This window comes from Bufo gargarizans, chromosome 6 (genome assembly GCF_014858855.1).
Source record: "Bufo gargarizans isolate SCDJY-AF-19 chromosome 6, ASM1485885v1, whole genome shotgun sequence".
Lineage (NCBI taxonomy): Eukaryota > Metazoa > Chordata > Amphibia > Anura > Bufonidae > Bufo > Bufo gargarizans.
The window spans coordinates 52,288,485-52,315,253 of NC_058085.1; the positions used below are offsets into that span (position 1 = coordinate 52,288,485).

A 26,769-nucleotide genomic window follows, 5' to 3' on the forward strand; every position below is an offset into this window, starting at 1 on the left:
CAGCACAGTGTATCAACGTATCCCTTTAATGACCGATTTAAAGTGGGTGGGGGCACCAATCGTAATCCTTGACCCTTTATTAGTCATAGTGGAGAGCCGTTACCAGAAATGTCTTGCGTTCTAGAGGACCCAGTAAGGGTCCATTCACATGTCCGCAAGTGTTTTGTGGTCTGCAAATTGCGGATCTGCAAAACACAGCCACTGGCCACGTGCGTTCTGCATTTTGCAGACCGCACATGGCCGGCACTTTAATAGAAATGCCTTTTCTTGTCCGTGTCTGCAGACAAGAATAGGAGATGTTCTATTTTTTGCGGAACGGAAGTGCGGATGTGGACAGCACACTGTGTGCTTTCCGCATCTTTTCCGGACCCATAAAAAATTAATGGGTCCGGATCCGTTCCGCAACGTTGCGGAACAGATCCGGATCCATTTTGCGGACGCGTGAATGGATCCTTAGTCTGTGCAGTTTCATGTGCCTCGGATTTCAATGGGTGCTTTACCAGGATTCTGTTCCCTGCAGTGATGAACAAGGTGATAACTGGGAACCAGTTCAATATAAAAGAATGAAAAAAGGCAGGGGGGAATCCAATCCTAAGGTGTCGGGCTTCAGTCTGCAGCAGTGTCATTTGGTGTCACTGCAGTAGAGGGGGGGGCCTCTCGGAGCACTGCCCAGGTTCTAGGTCTTCTGCTCGTGGTCGGAAGATGCTCCGATCCTCCTGTGGTCACTCGGTTAAAGACAGCAAAATGGGATTAGGCATAGGATAGGATTAATCGGGAAGTTGATAGTAACATAGTTTATAAGGCTGAAAAATCCTGCAAGTAAGGCTTTATGCACATGACCGTATATGTTTTGCGGTCCGCAAATTGCAGATCTGCAAAAAATCTAAACAGATGAAATCATTTTTTTTTTTTTTTTTTTTTTTGCGGATCCATTGTAACAATGCCTAAAATAATAGAATAAGAATAGGACATGTTCTATTTATTTTTATTTTTTTGCGGGGCTACGGAACGGACATACTGATGCGGACAGCACACTGTGCTTTTTGCGGACCCATTGAAATGAAAGGGTCTGCATCCTATCCGCAAAAAAAACAGAACGGACACGGAAACAAAATACGGTCGTGTGCATGAGTCTGACAATCCGGCACTGACCTGCGGTATAATGTGGAATTGCACTGAGCACAGATTAGCCTATGATTTTATAGTAGTAGTATTTTGTTCTCTGCCCTAACCACCTGAGCGTCCTACACATTTCCATCGCTGTCCAGTAATCCAGAATGTTTCAGAATCTCACCTTCCAAGAATGTCAAATTAAAGGGGTTGTCTCACCTCAGACATTGGGGGCATATTGCTAGGATAGGACCTGCACCTATCAGAGCCCTCAAGGTGAAGGACGGCATACCGCACATGCGCAGCCGCCCTCCATTCATTAAATAGCAGAGCGCTGGTTCGGTTATTTCCATCGGCCCCTCCAATGTACGGTGCTGTGCTTGGTAAGGTAGTAATGATCTATTCTGAGGATGGGTCGTCAATATTAAACACACGGAAATCCCCTTTAACCCGCTGTAATGCACACATCTTGCCAGGGTCGCTGCAGGAACATCACACCTATGTTCGGGGGGGTACTTGTGCAGAGTCTGTACAGCCTTGGTGCCACTTTGCTGCCTGATCCTATGTAGCTGCAAATTCTTCTGCACAGCCTTGGTGTCCCATCAGCCTCCCTGTCATCTGTCAGCGCCTGCCCCGGCCTCTCGCATCCAGCGGCAGCTCGTACATTTTCTCACACGTTGATAATGAAATGTTAACATTGCACAGTCGCCATAAATCTCGGGAGGGAGTGTCAAGTGAACGCCGCACTGAAGGGGGGACTGTTAAAGGGGACACAGATAGATCGGGGTTATCATGAAAACTTCCCACAGCTGGTAGTTTGTTACAGTTGCATCCTGTCTAGACAATCCTCTGAGCTGCATACATTAGCAGCGCAAATCTCTCCACCGTTTGCTACAGTGTATCAGTTCAGTCTGGAGTTCAGGGTGTTTAGTTAACAGAGGATTATCTAGACTGGATGTAATTGTAGCAAACCCTCAGCTGTGAGAAAGATTAGGTCTGTTAGGGGTTTATTAATGTTGATAATTAAAAATGATGATGAATTGGCACATAAAGTATATTTCAAAGTTGCTGATTTTTTTTTATTTGACAGTGACTCCGTGACTTACGCAAAATGGAAGCCTTAAATTTAAAGGGATACCAGAAATCTGAAGAGTAGTATTTGATTTCCGAGTACTTTAGAGTCATTCCCACACTTATGGGCAGACCAGTTGTACGTTGTCAGCCCTCCAACATGTTCCTGCAAGGCAAGAGCTCATCTTTGCCCTGGGTAGTGTTAAAGGGGTCACCAATATTATATTGGTGAGAATCCGACTCCTGACACCCACTTTTGATCAGCTGTTTCGGGCAGGTGCGGGGCCAGAAGCAGAAGGCTCTGTACACTGTCGTCTTTGGCTCCAGCGTACGGCAGCTCAGCTTCCACTTGCTTGTTCAAACCCCACCAATCGGATATTGATGACCTACCTTGAGAATAGGTCCTCAATATCTGTATCCTGGACAACTCTTATAGTGGTTCTCTAGGACTTAAATATTGATGGCCTATACCCATGGCACCCCTTGTCCACCAGCTGTTGTAAGGGGCCACGGCGCTTTGGTGAGCACTGTGGCCTCTTCCTAGGCCAGTGACGTCACGTTCATGGCTTCGTGCAGCTCAGCCCTAATCCAAGTGAACAGGATTGAGCTGCAATACCAAGCACAGCCACTATACAAGGTACGGCGCTGTGCTTGGTATGAGGAGACCACCGCTCTCATCCGAGTGCTGCAGTCCCTTCAAGCAGTTGACCGGTGGGGGTGGCGGGAATCTGACTTCTACCAATTAGACATTGATGGCCTATTCTGAGGACAGGTCATCAGTATTTAAGTCCTGGACGAAGCCCCCCCCCCCCCCAGGCCTCATTGCCCCCTTATTTCAGAGCCATTTCTACCTTGAGCTGAAAATCTGGGACAAATTGGTTTCTAGGCTTATGATCCTTTTGGGTTTGATAGCAACCGGACTGTCGGACAAAAACGGCTTCATCTCGAGAATGCAGATAATAAGTTATACTGAAAAAAAAAAAGTGATATCGGGTGGCATCGTCCGTTGTTGTCACACTGCGGTAATGTCTGAGTGTTATGCAATAGTCGACCATAAATCACCACTTGTTAGGGGTTTGGTTTCCGCTCTTAGAAGCGTTAGCTCTTCCGGTTATCCTGAGTGTAATTTCTTTTTTCTGTAGACAAGTCCTGCCCACGTACGACAGCCTTGACGAACCCTCGGTCAAAACCATGAGCTCCATCTTTGCTTCATCTCTCAATGTTGTGACTGGATTCTATGTCGTGGTAAGAACGTGATGCGCCAACCTATGATTGCACTGCCATGCGAGACGTAACACGGCACAAGTTAGTAGTGGAATTGGGCACCTGCATCTTCACATGAGTTGGCATCCCTTATCGGCGCCAGTTCTGGTACCAACCTGGTCCTGATGAGGGACGTTAATGTGTCACATACAAATGAAAAGACTGGGTGAGGGGGTATTCATGTTCAAAATTGGCCAGGTGCTCAAAGGGTTAAAGGGGTATTCTGGTACTGAGAAGTTATCCCCTAGCCACTTGGCTATTTCGGTCAGTCTGTTGATAAATAGAGCGGCAGCGCTCAAGCTCCACTGGCAGCCACTTGTCCTGCCCTATTGAAATAACATTCCCTGTTCACATTGGCGTTTGGTGGTGGACGAAGATGGGAGTCGGCTGAACAATAGTATGGCGGACAGCTGTATTATCTATATTTGTAGCTCTGGATAAGGGTCTCCTTCATAACCCCAAAAAGAAATGCTGTGGAGTGGTCGGACATTCTAAAAACTACTAAAAGAAACCTTGCTAACTTAATCCCTGCTGTTCCAGTGCCCCTTTCTAGTGCTGCAGCGATTACATGCCCGACTCCAGCCGCTGGCCAAGGAAATCAGAGACCAGTGCTGCAGCCATTGCGTGACACGCTATCCCAGGTGACCACTGGGACCAGTAGTTGGTTGCAGCGGTCATGTGGAAGCGTAGACCACCATGAGTTCACTCGCTTCTAGTCCTCACCCCCACCACTTTGACTGACAGGGCTGGGCACTGAAGAATAATCAAGCCTAGGCCCAAAGTCTTGCGTCCAAGTGTGCAATTCAGCACAAATAAAATCACTGGTGTCTGTGCAGTACAGGACCCACGCGCTAGCGATCTTTTGTACTGTACCTGTGCCGATCGCATAGTCAAACACGCAGGTACGAAACTTTCAGAGACTTTGGGGCCAGGAATGATTAAGTTTTTGCTGCCTGGCCCTGTCAGTCAAAGTGGTGGGCCTGGACTAGAAGCGGGTAAGCAGAGCCTCTGGGTGAAATGAGGTGCAACGGCACCGCCCTCATTGCACCAAGGGGCTAATTTGCATCTTATAAGAACTGATTTCTCCACATTGCAGCCATCGATTGACACGGGATCAACAGCATTTGATTCAGCTGACAAGCGCATGTCTCCCATGTCTGCTTGTTTGATTGAGAAGTACTGTATGTGGTGATAGATTCCCTTTAAAAAGACACACCAGTCATCTTTATACATTTCCTTCAATAGCAACAGCACCCTCTTCAGTCAATATCTTGATACTGCAAGATCTGAAAAAAAAAGGGCTTGAAATTATACTGCATTTGCTTGCCAGTCCACATGTTAACGCCCTTTGCTCTTTTTACCAGGTGGGCTTCTTTGGGTACGTCAGTTTTACGGACACCATTGCCGGTAACGTACTGGTGAACTTTCCCTCAAACCTGGTGACTGAAATGATTCGGGTGGGATTCATGATGTCTGTGGCTGTTGGGTTTCCTATGATGATCCTGCCGTGCAGACAAGCACTGAACACGCTGCTGTTTGAGCAACAAGTGAGTATGACACGAGATGTGATACTTCTATCCAGACTTGACCCAATATTCTGCATGTTCAAGATGAATGTAATTTAGCTTTATGGGGATTACAGGCGCTGCTATATAGAGTAAGAATCCACCAAAGCACTTGCAGGCTTACCTTGCCTAATGGAGATGCCTCCTGATGCTTTTGGCTACTGATGTAAAGAAGCTGTGGAATTCATAGCTCTTCCATTATGGTGTGACACAGTGAGAGGTTTGATCTAGGAAAACAGGTATTTTCCTCCCAGCATGTACTGCTGGGCTAATTTACAGCCAGGTGAGGTAAAATACCGGACCAAATTTAAATGCCGGTCCGGGTTTTGGCAGCACCTGGCTGTCCTTAAATGGGCAGCTGGGCTCAGAAGCCAGGTCTCTGTATTGGGATCTGGAAGCCTTGTGTCTGGATGAAAGCTTGCTACCTGTTTGGCGTGAAAACAGGTTGGTGCTGCTATCAGCAAGGACTCTTTCAGGCAGAATTGCTGCATGGTGTGAATTACCACCAACACCGCAAGGTGACTTTTTGTTTGAATATGACTGCTTGTTTTGTCACTTGCCTAAAGTGTGAATAAAACACTGAACTGTCTGATCCAAAGAACTTGTTGTTGCCTCTATACTGTGTACGCTAATCCTGTCTACCAGAGCGAGTCCCCACAATGGCGACTGCGTTTTCTGTTGTGCCTGAGCTGAAAGCCTTTAGCAGCTGCACAGTAGAGACACAGCCACCATCTTGGTAACACTATTTTCACCTCAGCTTGTTTACCTTAGTACCCTTGGGCTCCCGGGGTTCATTATGTCTTTTTGTTTTGCTCTCTCCACTGGCATTTATGGGAGCTATGGTAGAGACACGCGCTTCCTTGTGAGTGGAGAAGGTAACCACTGGTGGATGCAGCAAGCAAGCAGGCCAGGGACCCTCATACTTGCGATAGGTGGTAGTCTCAGTTTTAGGCCTCATGCACACGACAGTTTTTTTTCACGGTCCGCAAAAACGGGGTCCGTGATCCGTGACCGTTTTTTCGTCCGTGGGTCTTCCTTGATTTTTGGAGGATCCACGGACATGAAAAAAAAGTCGTTTTGGTGTCCGCCTGGCCGTGCGGAGCCAAACGGATCCGTCCTGAATTACAATGCAAGTCAATGGGGACGGATCCGTTTGATGTTGACACAATATGGTGCCATTTCAAACGGATCCGTCCCCATTGACTTTCAATGTAAAGTCTGGAGTTCTTTTATACCATCGGATTGGAGTTTTCTCCAATCCGATGGTATATTTTAACTTGAAGCGTCCCCATCACCATGGGAACGCCTCTATGTTAGAATATACTGTCGGATATGAGCTACTTCGTGAAACTCAGATCCGACAGTATATTCTAACACAGAGGCGTTCCCATGGTGATGGGGACGCTTCTAGTTAGAATACACTACAAACTTTGTACAAGACTGCCCCCTGCTGCCTGGCAGCACCCGATCTCTTACAGGAGGATATGATAGCACAATTAACCCCTTCAGGTGCGGCACCTAAAGGGGTTAATTGTACTATCATATTCCCCTGTAAGAGATCAGGGCTGCCAGGCAGCAGGGGGCAGACCCCCCCCCCCCTCCCCAGTTTAAATATCGTTGGTGGCACAGTGTGCGCCCCCCATCGGGCCCCCCTTCCTCCCTCTAGTGTAATAAATCATTGGTGGCACAGTGTTCGCCCACCATCGCCCCCCCCTCCCTCCCTCTATTGTAATAAATCGTTGGTGGCACAGTGTGCGCCCACCATCGCCGCCCCCCCCCCTCCCTCTTTAGCAGTAACAACATTGGTGGCAGTGTGCGGCCTCCCATTCCCCCCCCCCCCCCCATCATTGGTGGCAGCGGAGTTCCGATCGGAGTCCCAGTTTAATCGCTGGGGCTCCGATCGGTAACCATGGCAACCAGGACGCTACTGCAGTCCTGGTTGCCATGGTTACTTAGCAATAGTACAATAGTAGAAGACTCATAGTTACCTGCTTGCTGCTGCGATGTCTGTGTCCGGCCGGGAGCTCCACCTACTGGTAAGTGAAAGGTCTGTGCGGCGCATTGCTAAAGAACTGTCACTTACCAGTAGGAGGAGCTCCCGGCCGTTCACAGACATCGCAGCAGCAAGCAGGTAAGTATGAATCTTCTACTGTTGTACTATTGCTAAGTAACCATGGCAACCAGGGCTGCAGTAGCTTCCTGGTTGCCATGGTTACCGATCGGAGCCCCAGCGATTAAACTGGGACTCCGATCGGAACTCCGCTGCCACCAATGATGGGGGGGGGGGATGGATAGAACGCACACTGCCACCAATGTTGTTACTGCTATAGAGGGAGGGGGGGCGATGGTGGGCGCACACTGTGCCACCAACGATTTATTACAATAGAGGGAGGGGGGGGGGGCCGATGGTGGGCACACACTGTGCCACCAACGATATTCAAACTGGGGAGGGGGGGGGGGGTCTGCTGCCTGGCAGCCCTGATCTCTTACAGGGGAATATGATAGTACAATTAACCCCTTTAGGTGCCGCACCTGAAGGGGTTAATTGTGCTATCTCATCCCCCTGTAAGAGATCGGGTGCTGCCAGGCAGCAGGGGGCAGTCTTGTACAAAGTCTGTAGTGTATTCTAACTAGAAGCGTCCCCATCACCATGGGAACGCTTCTGTGTTAGAATATACTGTCGGATATGAGTTTTCACGAAGTGAAAACTTAGATCAGAAAAAGCTTTTATGCAGACGGATCTTCGGATCCGTCTGTATGAAAGCAACCTACGGATCACGGACACGGATGCCAATCTTGTGTGCATCCGTGTTCTTTCACGGACCCATTGACTTGAATTGGTCCGTGAACCGTTGTCCGTCAAAAAAATAGGACAGGTCATATTTTTTTGACGGACAGGATACACGGATCACGACCTCGGCTGCAAAACGGTGCATTTTCCGATTTTTCCACGGACCCATTGAAAGTCAACGGGTCCGCGAAAAAAAACTGAAAACGGCACAACGGCCACGGATGCACACAACGGTCGTGTGCATGAGGCCTTAAAGGGAGTCTGCCACCACTTTATCCATTATAACCGCACATGGTGCCCTGCACCTTTTTGTTGATATATCGTTCTTTGTTTCCCCGAAAAAGATCTTTATTCTGATATGCAAATTAATAACATAGTACATAAGGCCGAAAAAAGACATTTGTCCATCCAGTTCGGCCTGTTATCCCGCAAGTTGATCCAGAGGAAGGCAAAAAAAGCCAGTTTTCTCCACTTTAGGGGAACATAAACTTCCTTCCCGACTCCAATCGGGCAATCAGAATAACTCCCTGGATCAACGATCCCTCTCTAGTAGCTATAGCCTGTAATATTATTACACTCCAGAAATACATCCAGGCCCCTCTTGAATTCCTTTATTGTACTCACCATCACCACCTCCTCAGGCAGAGAGTTCCATAGTCTCACTGCTCTTACCGTAAAGAATCCTTTTCTATGTTTGTGTACAAACCTTCTTTCCTCCAGACGCAGAGGATGTCCCCTCGTCACAGTCACCGTCCTGGGAATGAATAGATGATGGGATAGATCTCTGTACTGACCCCTGATATATTTATACATATTAATTAGATCTCCCCTCAGTCGTCTTTTTTCTAAAGTGAATAACCCTAATTTTGATAATCTTTCAGGGTACTGTAGTTGCCCCATTCCAGTTATTACTTTAGTTGCCCTCCTCTGGACCTTCTCCAGCTCTGCTATGTCTGCCTTGTTTACAGGAGCCCAGAACTGTACACAGTACTCCATGTGTGGTCTGACTAGCGATTTGTAAAGTGGTAGGACTATGTTCTCATTACGGGCATCTATGCCCCTTTTGATGCAACCCATTATCTTGTTGGCCTTGGCAGCAGCTGCCTGACACTGGTTTTTGCAGCTTAGTTTGCTGTTTATTAAAATTCTTAGGTCCTTTTCCATGTCAGTGTTACTGAGTGTTTTACCATTTAGTATGTACGGGTGACTTGCATTTTTCCTTCCCATGTGCATAACCTTACATTTGTCAGTGTTAAACCTCATCTGCCACTTATCTGCCCAAGCCTCCAATCTATCCAGATCCCTCTGTAGCAGTATACTGTCCTCATCAGTGTTAATTACTTTACACAGTTTAGTGTCATCTGCGAAAATTGATACTTTACTATGCAAGCCTTCTACAAGATCATTAATAAATATATTGAAGAGAATAGGGCCCTAGATGAAAAGAGCCCATGGGGCAGCACCCTTGGGCATCGGAGCCCAGCCACTTCCATTACAATCCAGGCCTGATCCTCCCATCTTCATCTTCTCTCCCTCTCCCTCTGTCCCTGACATCAGAAAACTCACGCAGGCACATATCATCCATCTATTTGCTCCTGGGACGTCTGCTCCCATCTATGGGCACTGGCATCACCAACCATGGTGCACGTTCTTCAGAACGGTTAATGACACCAATGCCACAGAAGGGAACAGACAGCGCAGGCGCAAATTGATGAAATGCTCCTGCATGAGATTTCAAGCTCTGGGTTTCTGACATCAGGAGCAGAGGGGTGTGTAGTCGAGATGAAGATGGGAGGATCAGGCCTGGATTCTAATGGAAGTGGCTGGGATCTGATGCCCAAGGGTGCTGCCCTTTGGGCTCTTTTCATCTAATTTGCATATTGGAATAAAGATCTTTTCTGGGGGGAAAAAAAGAGATCAATTCTATCAAGAAAAAGGTATGTCTGGCACAAGAAAATGTGATCTACTGAGCACCAGGAGCGGTTTATAATAGAAAAAGGTGGCGACAGACTCCCTTTAAGGCTTGGGCTGTATGGAGAAGGGTCTTGCTAGCCTTATACTAGCTGCAGACGGACATCCTGCATAGTCTCCAGACATTGTCGGGTCCCCTTTGCGGATTTACCACGTCCTATCGTTGAGCTGCAACATGTCGCCGTGTACTGTGAAGTCTGTATGGACAGATTGACTGATAACAGGGAGCAATACCTTACCTCCATGTTACGTGCCTGCTGCTCAAACCTCTTTATTTATTTTTTTCTTCCTACAGCAAAAAGATGGCACCTTCACTGCCGGCGGATACATGCCACCCCTACGCTTCAAAGCCTTGACGTTAGTGGTCGTGTTTGGCACCATGATGGGGGGAATTCTGATACCAAATGGTAATTTAACAGACTTGATTATAGAACCGGACGGCCATATATATTTTGCCTTCTGTACAAGGGCTCCCCTGGTGCAGTCTGTCTTGTATTGATTAGGCATTACATGAGTTCTTCTCCATTCACATGCAAAGCTAAAGTCAGATTTCCACTTATTTACTGTTACTAGGGAGCAGGATCAAATGACAGGAGCCGTTATAGCCCAGGGTTATACAGGACTGTAAAGAGAGCGCCACCCCTCTACTTGTGTTGTATCTGGTTTTACAGCTCAAATCTATTGCAGTGAATAGAGGTGAACTGCAGTACCACTCCCAACCTGTAGGTCGGTCTTCCTGGAAGAGGGCAGCCATGCTTTTATAATTCTGTTACAACCCTTTAAACAGTTGAAGACCGGGCCATTTACCCGTCTTCCTGACCGGGCTCATTTCCCGGTTTTTTTATGTACATGCGCCTTTGAAAGCCATAACTTTTGTTTCAGTTTAGTTTTTTGGGGTCATACGTGAGGCTTTATTTTTGTCTTATTTATCTCCATAATGGCCGTTTTGATATATGGGATGTATGGGCTATGTTTGTGTGTGTTTCCCCCCCCATTTAATTTTTACTCTATGTTCCCCTTTTTTGGGGCACATTTAACTTTTACATTTATTTATTGCTGATTTTCTCCTGTATTTTGGACTGACATAGTAACCCCAGTTAGACCCAGCAGCTTGTAGTGATCACATTACCACTGGGACCGGAGCAGGAAGCCACACTTCTCTATGCACCGTGCCGTCCATGCCTTCTCTATGAGGCTCTCGCAGCTGCATGGACGTTTCAAAATGTCCGTGCAGAGATATATGCGGACCGCCTGGATGTCGTCAACGGCGGTCGGCAAGTGGTTAAAGAGCACCCGTCCACAGGATCAACCCTATTAAAGCAGGCATACTGCCTGGTAGGGTTCACCCTATTCATAAAAATGATAGCTGTTTTGTGAAAATGAGTTGCAGCGTTCTAGAGCAAAAAGTATTTTATTCTTTATGCAAATGAGGACTTAATTGCACTGAGGGGCGGGACTAGCCTCTCAGTGCACTGAAGACCTCATCTGCATAAGGAAAAATTCTCTTGGGAATGCCGCAACTGATTTTCACAAGGCAGGTATTATCTTAATCAGCTGGATCGACCGTACCAGGCAATGTGCCTGGTTTAATAGAGGTGATCCTGCTGACATGCTCTTTAAGTGACAACTGGTAGCAGGGTTGAACTGAGCTGTTGTCTGATTCCAAGGCCAACCAAATGGCTTTGAAAAAGGTTAAAAAATGTCACACAAAATGGTAAAACAAATTTTTTATTTTTTTTATTTATGTACATTTAATTTTTTTTTTAACTGGGTTTAAATGGTTACATAGGGCATCGTCAAGATTTTCCAGCAACTTACTCAACTGATAATTACTAATGGTTTAGTCCAGGGATGCTCAACCTGCGGCCCTCCAGCTGTTGCAAAACTACAACTCCCAGCATGCCCTAATAGCTGTAGGCTCGGGATGCTCAACCTGCGGCCCTCCAGCTGTTGTAAAACTACAACTCCCACCATGCCCTGCTGTAGGACGATAGCTGTAAGCTGTACGAGCATGCAACTGGAGGGTCGCAGGTTGAGCATACCTGCTGTAGGCTGTCCAGGCATGCTGGGAGTTGTAGTTTACAACAGCTGGAGGGCCGCAGGTTGAGCATCCCTGTTGTAGGCTGTCCAGGCATGCTGGAAGTTGTAGTTTACAACAGCTGGAGGGCTGCAGGTTGAGCATCCCTGCTGTAGGCTGTCCAGGCATGCTGGGAGTTGTAGTTTACAACAACTGGAGGGCCGCAAGTTGAGCATCCCTGCTGTAGGCTGTCCAGGCATGCTGGGAGTTGTAGTTTACAACAGCTGGAGGGACGCAGGTCGGGCATCACTACTTCAGTCTGTTTCATGGCCAACATACAATTGTTCCAGCCTCTTCTTATGAGCAGCGCCTCCTAGGTGATTCCTCCAAGTACTGCACCAAGGAAAGCCTGCAAAGGCGAAGTAGGTTTCTAGGGTGCCCTTATCTCCATCTGCACTATGCACAAGGGTGAGAACAGACCGTCCTCCTGCCTGCGCCAGCACTTCTGGGACTTGGCTCTAAGAGTCTTTCATGCTGTGATGTTACAACACGCGCCTGGCAAAGGCGTGAAATAAAATCTCTGGATTTTACAAGACCCTGCAATACATTGGCAGCACTGGGGTGACTCAGTGCCGAATTGGATTTTCAGGGCATGTCAACATTTACCCAACTTCTGCATAAGCCGCTTTTCAGAAATAACAGATGTCATTTGGTATCGGCAGAGGTGGGTGGAGCAGGTCTGAAGCCTATGAGAAGTCAGTAAACAGCACTGACTACCAGACGGGCGACGATCCAACCTGATCCAATGGTCGATCCATTTCGCAACTTGATATAGCATTTGATAAACTATTTAAAGACCTTTTCCTTATATTCCATCAGGACATCCCTTTTCTCTATGCCTTGTTAAGATAGAGGGAGTCTCAAAATGGGTCAGAGTGGAAATCGACCAAGCCCTACCTCTTGGGGTGAAACTGAAGCAAGATCGGGTTGTAATAGTTTAATCGTCTACTTTAAAGGGCATCTGTCAGCAGATTTGTACCTATGACACTGGCTGACCTGTTACATGTGCACTTGGCAGCTGAAGACATCTGTGTTGGTCGCATGTTCATATGTGCCCGCATTGCTGAGAAAAATTAGGTTTTAATATATGCAAAGGAGCCTCTAGGAGCAACAGGGGCGTTGCCATTACACTTAGAGGCTCTGCTCTCTCTGCACCTGCCATGTCCTCTGCATTTTGACAGGGCCAGATATGATGACTTTTTCACTGTTTGGTGCAGAGGGTGCAGCAGTACCAGAGAGAGAAGAGCCTCTAGGTGTAACGGCAACACCCCCGTTGCTCCTAGAGGCTCATTTGCATATATTAAAACATCATTTTTCTCAGTCCCATGTTCATATGTGCCCACATTACTAACACAGATGTCTTCAGCTGCCAAGTGCACATGTAGCAGGTCAGCCAGTTTCATAGGTACAAAACTGCTGACAGATGCCCTTTAACCACTTCAACCCCGCTAGCTGAAACCCCCTTAATGACCAGGCCACTTTTTAAACTTCTACACTACACTACTTTCACTGTTTATTGCTCGGTCATGCAACTTACCACCCAAATGAATTTTACCTCCTTTTCTTCTCACTAATAGAGCTTTCAGTTGGTGGTATTTCATTGCTGCTGACATTTTTACTTTTTTTGTTATTAATTGAAATTTAACGATTTTTTTGCAAAAAAATGACATTTTTCACTTTAAGTTGTAAAATTTTGCAAAAAAAACGACATCCATATATAAATTTTTATCTAAATTTATAGTTCTACATGTCTTTGATTAAAAAAAAAAATGTTTGGGTCAAAAAAAAATAGTTTGGGTAAAAGTTATAGCATTTACAAACTATGGTACAAAAATGTGAATTTCCGCTTTTTGAAGCAGCTCTGACTTTCTGAGCACCTGTCATGTTTCCTGAGGTTCTACAATGCCCAGACAGTAGAAACACCCCACAAATGACCCCATTTCGGAAAGTAGACACCCTAAGGTATTCGCTGATGGGCATAGTGAGTTCATAGAACTTTTTATTTTTTGTCACAAGTTAGCGGAAATTTGATTTTTTTTTTTTCTTACAAAGTCTCATATTCCACTAACTTGTGACAAAAAATAAAAACTTACATGAACTCACTATGCCCATCACAAAATACCTTGGGGTGTCTTCTTTCCAAAATGGGGTCACTTGTGGGGTAGTTATACTGCCCTGGCATTCTAGGGGCCCTAATGTGTGGTAAGTAGTTTGAAATCAAAATGTGTAAAAAATGACCTGTAAAATCCTAAAAGTGCTCTTTGGAATGTGTGCCCCTTTGCCCACCTAGGCGGCAAAAAAGTGTCACACATGTGGTATCGCCGTACTCAGGAGAAGTTGGGGAATGTGTTTTGGGGTGTCATTTTACATATACCCATGCTGGGTGAGAGAAATATCTTGGCAAAAGACAACTTTTCCAATTCTTTTATACAAAGTTGGCATTTGACCAAGATATTTATCCCACCCAGCATAGGTATATGTAAAATGACACCCCAAAACACATTCCCCAACTTCTCCTGAGTACGGCGATACCACATGTGTGACACTTTTTTGCAGCCTAGATGCGCAAAGGGGCCCAAATTCCTTTTAGGAGGGCATTTTTAGACATTTGGATCCGACTTCTTCTCACGCTTTAGGGCCCCTAAAAAGCCAGGGCAGTATAAATACCCCACATGTGACCCCATTTTGGAAAGAAGACACCCCAAAGTATTCAATGAGTGGCATGGCGAGTTCATAGAGAAAAAAATTTTGGGCACAAGTTAGCGGAATTTTTTTATTTTTTTTTGTTTTTTCTCACAAAGTCTCCCTTTCCGCTAACTTGGGACAAAAATTTAAATCTTTCATGGACTCAATATGCCCCTCACGGAATACCTTGGGGTGTCTTCTTTCCGAAATGGGGTCACATGTGGGGTATTTACACTGCCCTGGCATTTTAGGGGCCCTAAAGCGTGAGAAGAAGTCTGGAATATAAATGTCTAAAAAATGTTACGCATTTGGATTCCGTGAGGGGTATGGTGAGATCATGTGAGATTTTATCCAAGCTCATGAAAACCCAAAATTCCTATCTAAAAAAATTAGCATATCATGAAAAGGTTCTCTAAACGAGCTATTAACCTAATCATCTGAATCAACTAATTAACTCTAAACACCTGCAAAAGATTCCTGAGGCTTTTAAAAACTCCCAGCCTGGTTCATTACTCAAAACCGCAATCATGGGTAAGACTGCCGACCTGACTGCTGTCCAGAAGGCCATCATTGACACCCTCAAGCAAGAGGGTAAGACACAGAAAGAAATTTCTGAACGAATAGACTGTTCCCAGAGTGCTGTATCAAGGCACCTCAGTGGGAAGTCTGTGGGAAGGAAAAAGTGTGGCAGAAAACGCTGCACAACGAGAAGAGGTGACCGGACCCTGAGGAAGATTGTGGAGAAGGACCGATTCCAGACCTTGGGGGACCTGCGGAAGCAGTGGACTGAGTCTGGAGTAGAAACATCCAGAGCCACCGTGTACAGGCGTGTGCAGGAAATGGGCTACAGGTGCCGCATTCCCCAGGTCAAGCCACTTTTGAACCAGAAACAGCGGCAGAAGCGCCTGACCTGGGCTACAGAGAAGCAGCACTGGACTGTTACATGTCATTCGGAAATCAAGGTGCCAGAGTCTGGAGGAAGACTGGGGAGAGGGAAATGCCAAAATGCCTGAAGTCCAGTGTCAAGTCCCCACAGTCAGTCATGGTCTGGGGTGCCATGTCAGCTGCTGGTGTTGGTCCACTGTGTTTTATCAAGGGCAGGGTCAATGCAGCTAGCTATCAGGAGATTTTGGAGCACTTCATGCTTCCATCTGCTGAAAAGCTTTATGGAGATGAAGATTTCATTTTTCAGCACGACCTGGCACCTGCTCACAGTGCCAAAACCACTGGTAAATGGTTTACTGACCATGGTATTACTGTGCTCAATTGGCCTGCCAACTCTCCTGACCTGAACCCCATAGAGAATCTGTGGGATATTGGGAAGAGAAAGTTGAGAGACGCAAGACCCAACACTCTGGATGAGCTTAAGGCCGCTATGGAAGCATCCTGGGCCTCCATAACACCTCAGCAGTGCCACAGGCTGATTGCCTCCATGCCACGCCGCATTGAAGCAGTCATTTCTGCAAAAGGATTCCCCACCAAGTATTGAGGGCATAACTGAACATAATTATTTGAAGGTTGACTTTTTTTGTATTAAAAACACTTTTCTTTTATTGGTCGGATGAAATATGCTAATTTTTTGACATAGGAAATTTGGGTTTTCATGAGCTGTATGCCAAAATCATCAATATTAAAACAATAAAAGGCTTGAACTACTACAGTTGTGTGTAATGAATCTAAAATATATGAAAGTCTAATGTTTATCAGTACATTACAGAAAATAATGAACTTTATCACAATATGCTAATTTTTTTAGAAGGACCGGTATATGCGTGATCGCCCCCTTGTCATTGATCACCCCCCTGTAAGGCTCCATTCAGACGTCCGTATGTGTTTTGCGGATCCGATCCATGTATCAGTGGATCCGTAAAAATCATACGGACGTCTGAATGGAGCCTTACAGGGGGGTGATCAATGACAGGGAAGTGATCAGGAAGTCTATATGCGTGATCACCCCCTTGTCATTGATCACCCCCCTGTAAGGCTCCATTCAGACGTCCGTATGCGTTTTGCGGATCCGATCCATGTATCCGTGCATCCGTAAAAATCATATGGACCTCTGAATGGAGCCTTACAGGGGGGTGATCAATGACAGGGGGGTGATCAGGGAGTCTATATGGGGTGATCAGTGGTTCATAAAGGGTTAATAAGTGACGGGGGGGGGGGTGTAGTGTAGTGGTGTTTGGTGCTACTTTTCTGAGCTACCTGTGTCCTCTGGTGGTCGATCCAAACAAAAGGGACCACCAGAGGAGCAGGTAGCAGGTATATTAGACGCTGTTATCAAAACAGCGTCTAATATACCTGTTAGGGGTTAAAAAAATCACATCTCCAGCCTGCCAGCGAGCGATCGCCGCTGGCAGGCTGGAGATCCACTCGCTTACCTTCAGTTCCTGTGAACGCGCGCGCCTGTGTGCGCGCGTTCACAGGAAATCTCGGTTATCGCGAGATGACGCACGGATGCGTCCAGGAGGAGTAAATAAACCACCTCCCGGACGCATCCGTGCGTTAGGCGGTCGGGAGGTGGTTAAAGGAGACTATTAAACTATTACAACCCGAACTTGCTTCAGTTTCACCCCAAGATGATAGGGACCGATTGAACAGGTGATTATAGGGTATTTCATTGTTTTGTACCATTGCCTACTTTTAGCCTGAGTCCCAAACAACCCCTTCAAAGCACTGTATTCATTGGGGGACACTTCTGCATGTTGTTCTGGACCATCAGACGTCCTGTTTCTGGATGTCCAATAATCCGGCATCATAAACTTCTATATTGACATGTGCACTGGTCATGCTCCTTTCATTTCACTTTCAGTGGAGACCATCCTTGGAATGACTGGCGCCACTATGGGGAGTCTGATCTGCTTCATCTGCCCTGCCATCATCTATAAGAAGATCCACAAGAAGGGCCTTGCATCCCAGGTCTGTGCTCCACCTTCTTATAGGGTGATGTCTATATACAACCAGTCTTAAAGGGGTTATTGCAAGGACATGCCATTAGTGTAAGATAGGTATGGGTCTCACCACTGGGACCCACTCCTATCTAGAGAATGGGATCCCTGAAGTGAAGGAGAGTACACTGCGCAAGCGCTACCATCATTCACCACTATGGGACTGCCTGAGTTAGACTAGTCAGCTCTCTGCTATTTCCGGAACTCCCATAACAATGAGCAGAGGACAGCTGTTCATGAGTTGCTGCTCTTTCTTCACTTCAGGGATAGGGGCAGGTCCCAGAGGTGGGACCTGCACCTATCTAACATTGATGGCATATGCTAGCGATGTGCCATCAATGTCCCATATGGGAATATCCCTTTAAGACTCAAAGTGACTGCGCAGTATTGTGTCATGTGAGGGGCATCTGAACACCCCAGTCCCTGCTTAGTACAGATGTTACAGCCAGGCACGCCAGCGCCTTATAATTCTGCCAACGAGTAGTTAATTACGGCAGTTCAGGAAGCCCTGGGCCTTGACTGCCTTAGTTAAGAGCCAGAGAGAAGCAGGAGTCCATACAGGCGAGCGGAAGTTGAAAAGGGCAAATTATCAGGGCTGTGAAGAGATGAGAACCTGCGATTGTCCTTTTAATTTTTAGTGGCCCTTAATTCCAGCTGACAACATGGTTATTTGGTGACCCCTGAAGGGCAGCGACACCTGGATCCTGGTCTGAAGAATGATGAGGAGCCTTAGGGAGAGCAACACATTGAGCAGTCAGACTTTCTCAGTGTGAAATTCAATCATTAAAGGGGTTGTGTGGTTTGGCTTGGAAAATTCTTAGTTAAAGGGGTTCTCCACTTTGAACAATTCATAATCATTATAAGTGCTTAATTTCTAGTTAACTTGGACAGCCCACTTAAAGGGATCCTGACATCATGATATTACCTCCCCAACCGCCCGCAGTACCTCACAACGATGGTCATCAATGTCTCCAACGATGTCTGCATCTGCAAATTGGCTGCTTGAAGTCAAGAGGGCAGCGGTCTTGACAGTCCAAGTCAAGCTAGCCGTGCCTCCATCCTGCCTCTTCCCTGCCTGAGATCCCGCGCATGCGCCTTTCAGTTTCAGGGTCTGAGTGGTAAGCTGATCTTCAATGTACCTGGCTTGACAAACTCACTGCGCAGTCGCCGACTCCTGGGTACACCGAAGATGGGCTCACCGCACAGCCGCTGAAAATGAAACAACGCATGCGCAGGATTAAAAAAAAAAAAAAAAAAGGGAGCCAATTTGCATACGCTGCCCAGGATGAATAAAGTTTTTGGGTAATGTTTTCCATTGGATGAAAAGGGCACGGACGTGGTTAGAGACTAGAGCTGTGAGGTACTGTGGGTGGTTGGGTAAGGCTAAGTGGCCCTCAGCGATCACCTGTAATCTGAGTGTTCAGTTTCCCTGCAGCTCCTCCACAGGGAAAATTAGGCATTGCACACTGTCAATTCACATGAAAGGTTGTCTGTCTGTCAGAACAGCAGGGGGATCATGTAATTAAGGGACACTTCTCACAAAAAGGAATTGTCCATAAGGGGAGGACCCCTTTAACGGGCCGTTCATTGCTAGTAATTCCTTCCATCATCTGTTTTTTCACGAACAACTCCACATTGGGCATAATAGATTCATCTCGGTTGAATCAGCTCTGATGTAAGAAATTGCTCAAATAACAGTTCCCCAAATGACTTCTCCTAAACTGCGGCCACCGCCTCCTGCTCTATCATCGGACTGGAAGCGATTCCCATTAAAATGCCGCGTTGCTGTGACTGTTGTAAATCATGGAGACCTCTGCAACTATCCACCCCTGAAACATTGAACCGTGCATAAATTCATTGCCCGTTCCAAGATCTCTGCAAGCTGCCAGTGAATAGAAACAATCTTATTCACATCCACAGGCTGCAGATCCGTCCTGCTCACACAGGGTCCCATGACAAACCTTGCAGCCATGTCAACAAGACATAGCCAGGATAACGCTGGATTTCATTCAGGTTTATTTCCATTCACTGACAGCAAGCACAGAATTTGGAAATGGTGAGGAATCGGAACGCAAAGTATAGAGAATTGCATTTAGTTTACATTGCAGCAGTCTCCCCCTTGCTGCGCGGCCATGACTTTTACCCTGCACCCCCTGGGTGACACTTTCCTGTGAAATGGAGGGAGCTGCACAGATAAGTTGGCATTTCAGCAGCTCTGTACCGCGGCTCCCAGCGGGCACAGGCTGAAAGTGCCTTTGTGCTCCAGTGACCTCACGTTACCGCCACATCCCATTTGCAGCCAAGCAGCAGCTATACAGGGTAAAAGGAAACCACAGTCTTAGGAAATTTAGGTCAGGGCACTAATGGCACTCGGTCGGGGGACACCATGGGACTGCAGACTTATGTTCTACACAGCAAGAATAGGCAGCGATTAACCCTTCATAGAGCTGGGGGAGGACTGCCCCAGGATGTCTGCTCCAGGATGTAGATGATACTGAGGTCAGAAGCTGCTTCCCGTGTTGTCAGATCATTCATGTGACTTCCGGTCTTGAAACGCGCCTTGGCTTAGATTTAGAGAGTTTATGAAGTTCAGTGGCGGGGGAAGAGTTCAAGGAGTTAAAGCTCTCGTTTTGGAAATGGGAGGAGCTCCAAGCTCAAAGGCGCCACCATGTGGTCATGTCTCGTTTTTTATGTGGCTTTCCCCTTTAAATAAATGCCTGTGTATAGATATTTCTAGTGACCCAAATGATCCCTATGTTATGTGCAGCCTGCAAGTGGCGCTCTTGCTCATCTGGGCCTCTCTTCCCTTTTATGTACAGTTTATCTTTGGCGTCGGCCTTGTGATTCTGGTGATCAGCACTTATACAACTTTGACCGTCCAGGAGGAGCCATCCGTACAGATCAAACCTGATCTCCAGGGAAGAGAAGGGTTTAAAGAGGGGGAACTGGAGGAGGACATTCCCAAAATATCAGGTAAGCTACGTTTACTTGAATATCAATCTTTGATTATGTGTCGCTTTTGCCTGCCAAACAGCGCCACTAATGTCCACAGGTTGTATGCGATGTTGCAGCTCAGCTCCATTCATCTCTGTGGATCTAAGCTGCAATACCAGACTCAACCCATAGACAGGTGTGGCGCTGTTCTTGGAAGAAAGCAGCCATTTATGGGTCAACCCCATAAAACATCCCTGGTGTACGTTAGCGAAGGGGTTAATGTCTCTAACACTGGAGGTTTAGCGTGGAAGAGAGGGTCACTGTTTTCGGAGAAACTTTGACATCATAGAGACATAGCAAAAGTTTAGATTGGTAAAGGTCTGAGGGCTGAAGCTCTTGCATATCACTGGAGGAGACACTCAGTAGAAGTCCATGGGCCCGTCTCTATTCCGTCCTATGCAGCGGGGAAGAGAGAGAGCCGCCATATGTGCTCTATGGCATGTCAATTTAATTTAACTCAGTGACCCTGGTATATGGTGGGGGTTCTTATTGTATTCCCTGGTCATCTAGGGTATATGGCGGGGGTTATTGTTTATTCCCTGGTGGTCTACGGTATATGGTAGAGGTTTATATTTAATTCCTTGGTGGTCCAAAGCAGTGTTCCTCAACTCCAGTCCTCAGGGCCCACCTGCCGGTCATTCCTTTCCTTTAGTATTGAGCAGGTGATGTAATTAGTGTCCATGCATCAGGACTTGTATTCATTCTGTGGGATATTCTCAAATCATGACCGTCTGGAGGGCCCTCAGGATTGAGGTAAAGGAATACTGGTCTAGGGTATGGTGAGGGTTTAACTCTGACACAATAGAAAACTGATCTGTCGCCCATTGACTTTCAATGGAGTTCATGACGGATCCATCTTGGCAATGTTACAGATAATACAACCGGATCCGCTCATAACTGATGCAGACGGTTGTATTATCAGTAATGGAAGCAATTTTGCTGAGCCCTGCCGGATCCAGTAATATGCTAGTGTGACAGTAGCCTTACTCTTGGTGGTCTAGGGTATATGTGGGGGTTTATATTTTATTCTATGGTGGTCTAGGGCAGGGATGGCCAACCTGAGGCTCTCCAGCTGTTGCAAAACTACAACTCCCAGCATGCCCAGACTGCCTACAGCAGGGCATGGTAGACGTAGTTTTACAACAGCTGGAGAGCCATGGTTTGGCCATCCCTGGTCTAGGGTATATGGTGGAGGTTAATAGTTTATTTCCTGATGGTCTAGGGCAGACACAAAGAGCCAGAAAAGAAAAAAGGAATGACTACCAGGAGCCACAAGCTATACATTTACACACAAGTCACCGTATTTTTCGCCCTATAAGATGCACCTAGGTTTTAGCGGAGAAAAATAAAAAACTAAAATATTTTTCATCTGATTGGGCACCTGCTGCAGGTCTGACACGGTCTCCATTGTGACCTGATGCGCACAGCGTCAGATCATACTGCACGTCTCCACCTACTAGGGTTGTCACGATAGCCAAATTTTGATTCGATTTTGATACCATGCGGAAAAAAATTAAATGCCAAAAAAGCGGTTTGCATTCCATATTTAATGGAACGTCCGGCTCGTAATAGAGCAGTCCTATCCTATTTTTTGGGGGGACAAGATGACTAAAAATGGCGAATCGCGAGGTTGTGATTTTTTATTTATTTTTTCTGTTACGGCGTTCACCGCATAGGAAATATTTTTTATATATTTAATAGTTCAATATGTAAAATTGGAAAAGGGAGCGATTAAAAAAAAAAATATATAATATTATTTCTATTTACTATTAGCCCCCTTAGGGGCTAGAACCCTTGTCATATTCACCCAGATAGATCTCTATTAGGGTGAATATGATCTCACACTGTCCCTGCTGCCCTGTGCATAGTACACACAGGAGCAGGGAGGTTACCATGGCAGCCAGGGGCTCCGATTGGAACTGCCACCAATGAAGAGGGGAGGGGACCCTGTGGCCACTGCCACCAATGATACTAATACTTGGGGGGGGGGGGCACTGCGCCACCAATGGTTAGAATTTATAATTATAATAGGGCTTAATTTCCGCAGTTTGGCGGATCGCATGCCCTGTTATTGAGGCCGTGTATGTGATACAGCCGCTGGCACCCGCTGCCTCCTATACTTATAATTAATGTGTTAATTACATTCATTGGTGGCGCAGTGGCCACAGCCGCTCCCCTTATTCTCCTTGCTATCTCCCCATTGGTGGCAGCGGTGGCCGCGTCAGTGGGGAGGGACTCCCTCCTTCTCCACTGTGCTAGTGAAGAGAACATGGTGCGCACTGAGAGCGGCGTGTGCCATGTTCTCTATTAGGTTGCGCAGCTGCTTCCCAGCTCCACCGCTAGAGCCGCTCTTGAAGCAGCAAAGAGCCGCTGGTTGGCCACTCCTGGTCTATGGTATCTGGTGGAGGTTCATAGTTAATTCCCTGGTGGTCTAGGATATATGGTGGAGGTTCATAGTTTATTCAGTGTAGTCTATGGTAAAATCTGACCTCCTCAGGCTCCAGCGTGAACATTCAGCTTCCCTTTTTGTTCCAGGTCACTTGTGCTGGCTGCATAAATATTTCTGTTTAATAAAATTATATTAGGGAATTGCATTACATGCAGTTGCCTAATATATAGCTTAGGGTACTTTTACACTTGCGTTGCTAGATTCCGGCATGCAGTTCCGTCGCCTGATCCGGCAATCTGTTTGCAAACGGAAACCATTTGTAGATGGATCCTGATGCGCATCCAGCTCACAAATGCATTGCAATACCGGATCCATCTCTCCGTTGTCTTCCGGAAAAACGCATCCGGTATTTATTTACATTTTTATTGTTCAGTATGTCTTTATTGAGGATTTTTTCATTTATTTTATTTACATTTTTAAAGGTCTGCGCATGCGCTGACTGGGAAGACCGGATCCGTCGTTGCGGCAATTTTAATGCCGGATCCGGCACTGATACATTCCAATGGAAAAAATGCTGGATCCGGCATTCCGGCAAGTGTTCCGAATTTTGGCTGGAGAGAAAAATGCAACTGATCAGTTCTCTTACGGTATTGAGCCCCTAGGACGGAACTCAATACTGGAAAACTGACGCAAGTGTGATAGTACCCTTAGGAGAGGCCATCAATATTTGATCCGACCTGTGGCAGACCATGTGATGTATGTTTATGTCTCGCACGCGCAGTCTGGTTGTCGGGTTGTCATCGTCAGGCAAGTGCTGTGGGAAAGAACCTTCTTTTCATTGTTTGTGTCCACATGTCTTAAGATATTCCCAGCTGATTTGTCAGGTGGTTCATGTGAGATTAGACCTGCAGACCAATTATAATGAAAGTTCACAACTCAAGGATGCGGTGCTGATGTAAGGAGCATTGGGGATTCTTCTGGTTTCAGATCAGTGTTTATGATCAGGGCTTTCCAGCTGCTTCCTGACATTGTGCAGAATACAGTGAGGAAACAGGGGTCAGAGCTGCTACCTGGATATCCTCAAATAGTCCTGCGGAGAACACCAGGGAAAATCGCTTGTGTCCTGTTTACATCCCCTCATCCCTAGCAGATTATCTCAGACTGGTGTTAATGACTACTATGTACATGTTTACTGGTTGTACTGGTCAGTACTGGTCCCTGCTTACAACACAGGGCAAAAGTGCCATTACATGGAGGGTAAAGTCCATACAGACTGAAGTGGTTTCCTAATAAGGCCCATTTCACACTTGCGTTGTGGCATTCTGGTTTTGAGGGTCTCAAAACTGGGCCAAAGCGGTTCTGTTTTGTCCCTATTACCAAAATGGAACAAACAGATCAGGATGCGTTCCGTTCTGTTTTGTGGCAGTTTTTTGACTGGACACACAACCCGCTGCAAGCTGTGGTTTTGTGTCCGATCTGTAAACCGATCTGGCAGCAAAATCAATTGTAAAACAGGCCTTATATTCCAGATCCAGGCTTCTTCCTCCTCGAGCTGTACCTTCCTGTTGACAACACTTCTGGTCCTCAGCTTTAGACTGTCAGTGTTGTCATAGGGTGTCACAGCTTCATTCAGGACTGCATGTGAACTGGGAGAAATCGGTATATGTGCCATTGGGTAGTGTGGGGATTCGCTCTGGTAGTTAGGACTAGCGGGCGCAGTACAGAGGCAAAATACAAGTTCTTAACCTAAAACGTCAGCGTTTATTCACATTTGAGGCAATTGCACAAAATATCACGTAACTTTGCAGTCTTGGTGTTAATTCACACACAATGGAAAGTTCATATAACACAAGTCACCTGGCAGTTCTGCCTCCAGTAGTCCACAGCAGGCTTTAGGGGGCCTGTTTCCCCAGTGTGTGGCTCTCAGCCATCCAACACGGCACAAAGGCTCAGATCCCAAAAACAGAAACATCTCTGCTGAGCCCAGCTGCCTATTTAAGGACAGCCAGGTGCTGCCAAAACCCAGATCGGCACTTAAACTCCGGTCCGGTATTTGACCTCACCTGGCTGGAAACCAGCCCAGCCGCACATGCTGGGAGGAAAATACCTGCCTTGCCAGACACAACCCCTCACTATGTCACAGTAGGGAGGGTTGGAAGGGCGGCTCACACATACACAAGCTAAAAGTGGCAGACTCCTTTCAATACCTAGGCATCATTATCACTAAATCTCATACCCAGGCCCTGCAACTCAATATATCCCCCATGGTTGCCAATACCCAGGATTAGTTTTGAGCCTGGCAATCACTGCCTCTCTCTTAGTGGCGAGCAGAATCAATCTGATAAAACTCATTATATTGCCCAAGTTCCTGTATTTATTTCAGCACGCGGAAGTCCACATACCTAAAAGGATATTGGACAAACTTACCAGAAGGTTTATCTGGTGTCGCTCACGGGTTTAACTCTGTCTGGAGGGGCACAGATGCCCTAAGCTACAAGGTGGCATGGGTCTTCCTGAGTATTATGTGTACTACTTAGCAGGGCAACTACGCCTCATCACCGCCTGGTTGGTGCAGGGGACATTACCAACGGAGAAATATTTTTTAAGCCAGCACCTACACTTAACTACCCTATGGCCGGTGTTAGAGATTTCCCCGGTGTTTTCAATACCGTTCCTACCTCTCCATTGGTTAGCACAGAGGGTCTGGCAGGACAGTAAGTCTATAGGGCATTTCACAGCAGTGATGGCGGAGATCCCCTTATGGCACAATGTCTATGATCCTAGCATGTAGGCGTCTTACAGAGTCACAACCCTAGGAAATGTCTATGAAAACAACGAGCTATTGTCCTTTACTGATATAGTTACTAAATATGGGGTTCCTAGGACCCCTTTCTTTTCATATCCACAGATGAGAGCGGCACTACATGTTCATTTCTCCCAGCCTTGAACCGTTAGGACGCAAGGTCCTAGAGGACTGATATCGGCATTGTATTCTCACTTATTACCATCCAGGATGTTGAAGACCTCATTGAAAGTAATAGACAAATGGAAATAACAACTTCCCACACTCTCAGATCTTTTGGTAGATGATTTATTGCAGTCACACCTCCCATCTATAAGCTACATCCACAGCCTGTCCTCGATGCCAGGCACGGGCGACAGACTTTTGGCATGGGATGTGGATGTGATCCTATTCACTGACTATGGCAAGATGTAGTCCAGTTTCTATCCACTTTGCTGTCTCCTCCGATTCCCTGTACTCCCGAAATCTGCCTCCTTGGGATGAGGAACAGGGGGTTCATTACGTCAGAATTTTCCTTAGGGAGGCTTTATTCTTGGTTCGGAAATGTATTGCACTGAGATGGTATAGCCCTTATATTCCCACACTGAGTATGTACAAATTACCCAGATCTACCCTTTATCTCTTTGGTATATAAGCATAGAGGGGTTGTCCTGGAGCATTGGAGCTCTCCCGTGCCCTCCGCTGAATCGCCCATGGCAATTGCTTTTTCAGCATATCCGGTGACGTACCAGGTCTCACTAGGGGAATGCTAGGCGGAGGCTTCGGCCTAGCAGTGAACCCGGTGATGTCACCGGCGCTAATAGGCAGGCTTTAGTGCTGCCCTAGCCTGTAAAACCTTGCTAAAGCCTGCCCATTATTGCCGTCACTGGGAACAATGCTAGGTGGAAGCCCTCCGCCTAGCATTCCCATAGTGAGACCCGATATGTCACTGGATCTGCTGAAAAAGCCCTTGCCCTGCGCAATTCAGTGAGAGCATCCGATCGTGAAATGCTCTGATGCTCCTATCGGGGGGGGCGGCTGCCTTGGTGAAAACAGGGATATGTCCGGGTTCAGCTCTGAACCCAAACAACCCCCTTTAGTGGGTTTGGGGCCGGTCATCGCA

At 46.7% G+C, this 26,769-nt stretch overlaps 1 protein-coding gene across 2 annotated transcripts in view; it reads left to right on the forward strand.

Moving 5' to 3' along the window:
* Window positions 1-26,769, forward strand: part of SLC38A10 (solute carrier family 38 member 10) — a 65,338-nt gene that overhangs the window by 21,602 nt on the left and 16,967 nt on the right. For both annotated transcript variants that reach the window (XM_044295885.1, XM_044295886.1), the window contains exons 7-11: window positions 3,324-3,426; window positions 4,809-4,991; window positions 10,067-10,178; window positions 17,346-17,452; window positions 20,301-20,454. In XM_044295885.1, the coding sequence (XP_044151820.1) occupies window positions 3,324-3,426; window positions 4,809-4,991; window positions 10,067-10,178; window positions 17,346-17,452; window positions 20,301-20,454 (659 nt within the window). The remainder of the gene's footprint in view (window positions 1-3,323; window positions 3,427-4,808; window positions 4,992-10,066; window positions 10,179-17,345; window positions 17,453-20,300; window positions 20,455-26,769) is intronic.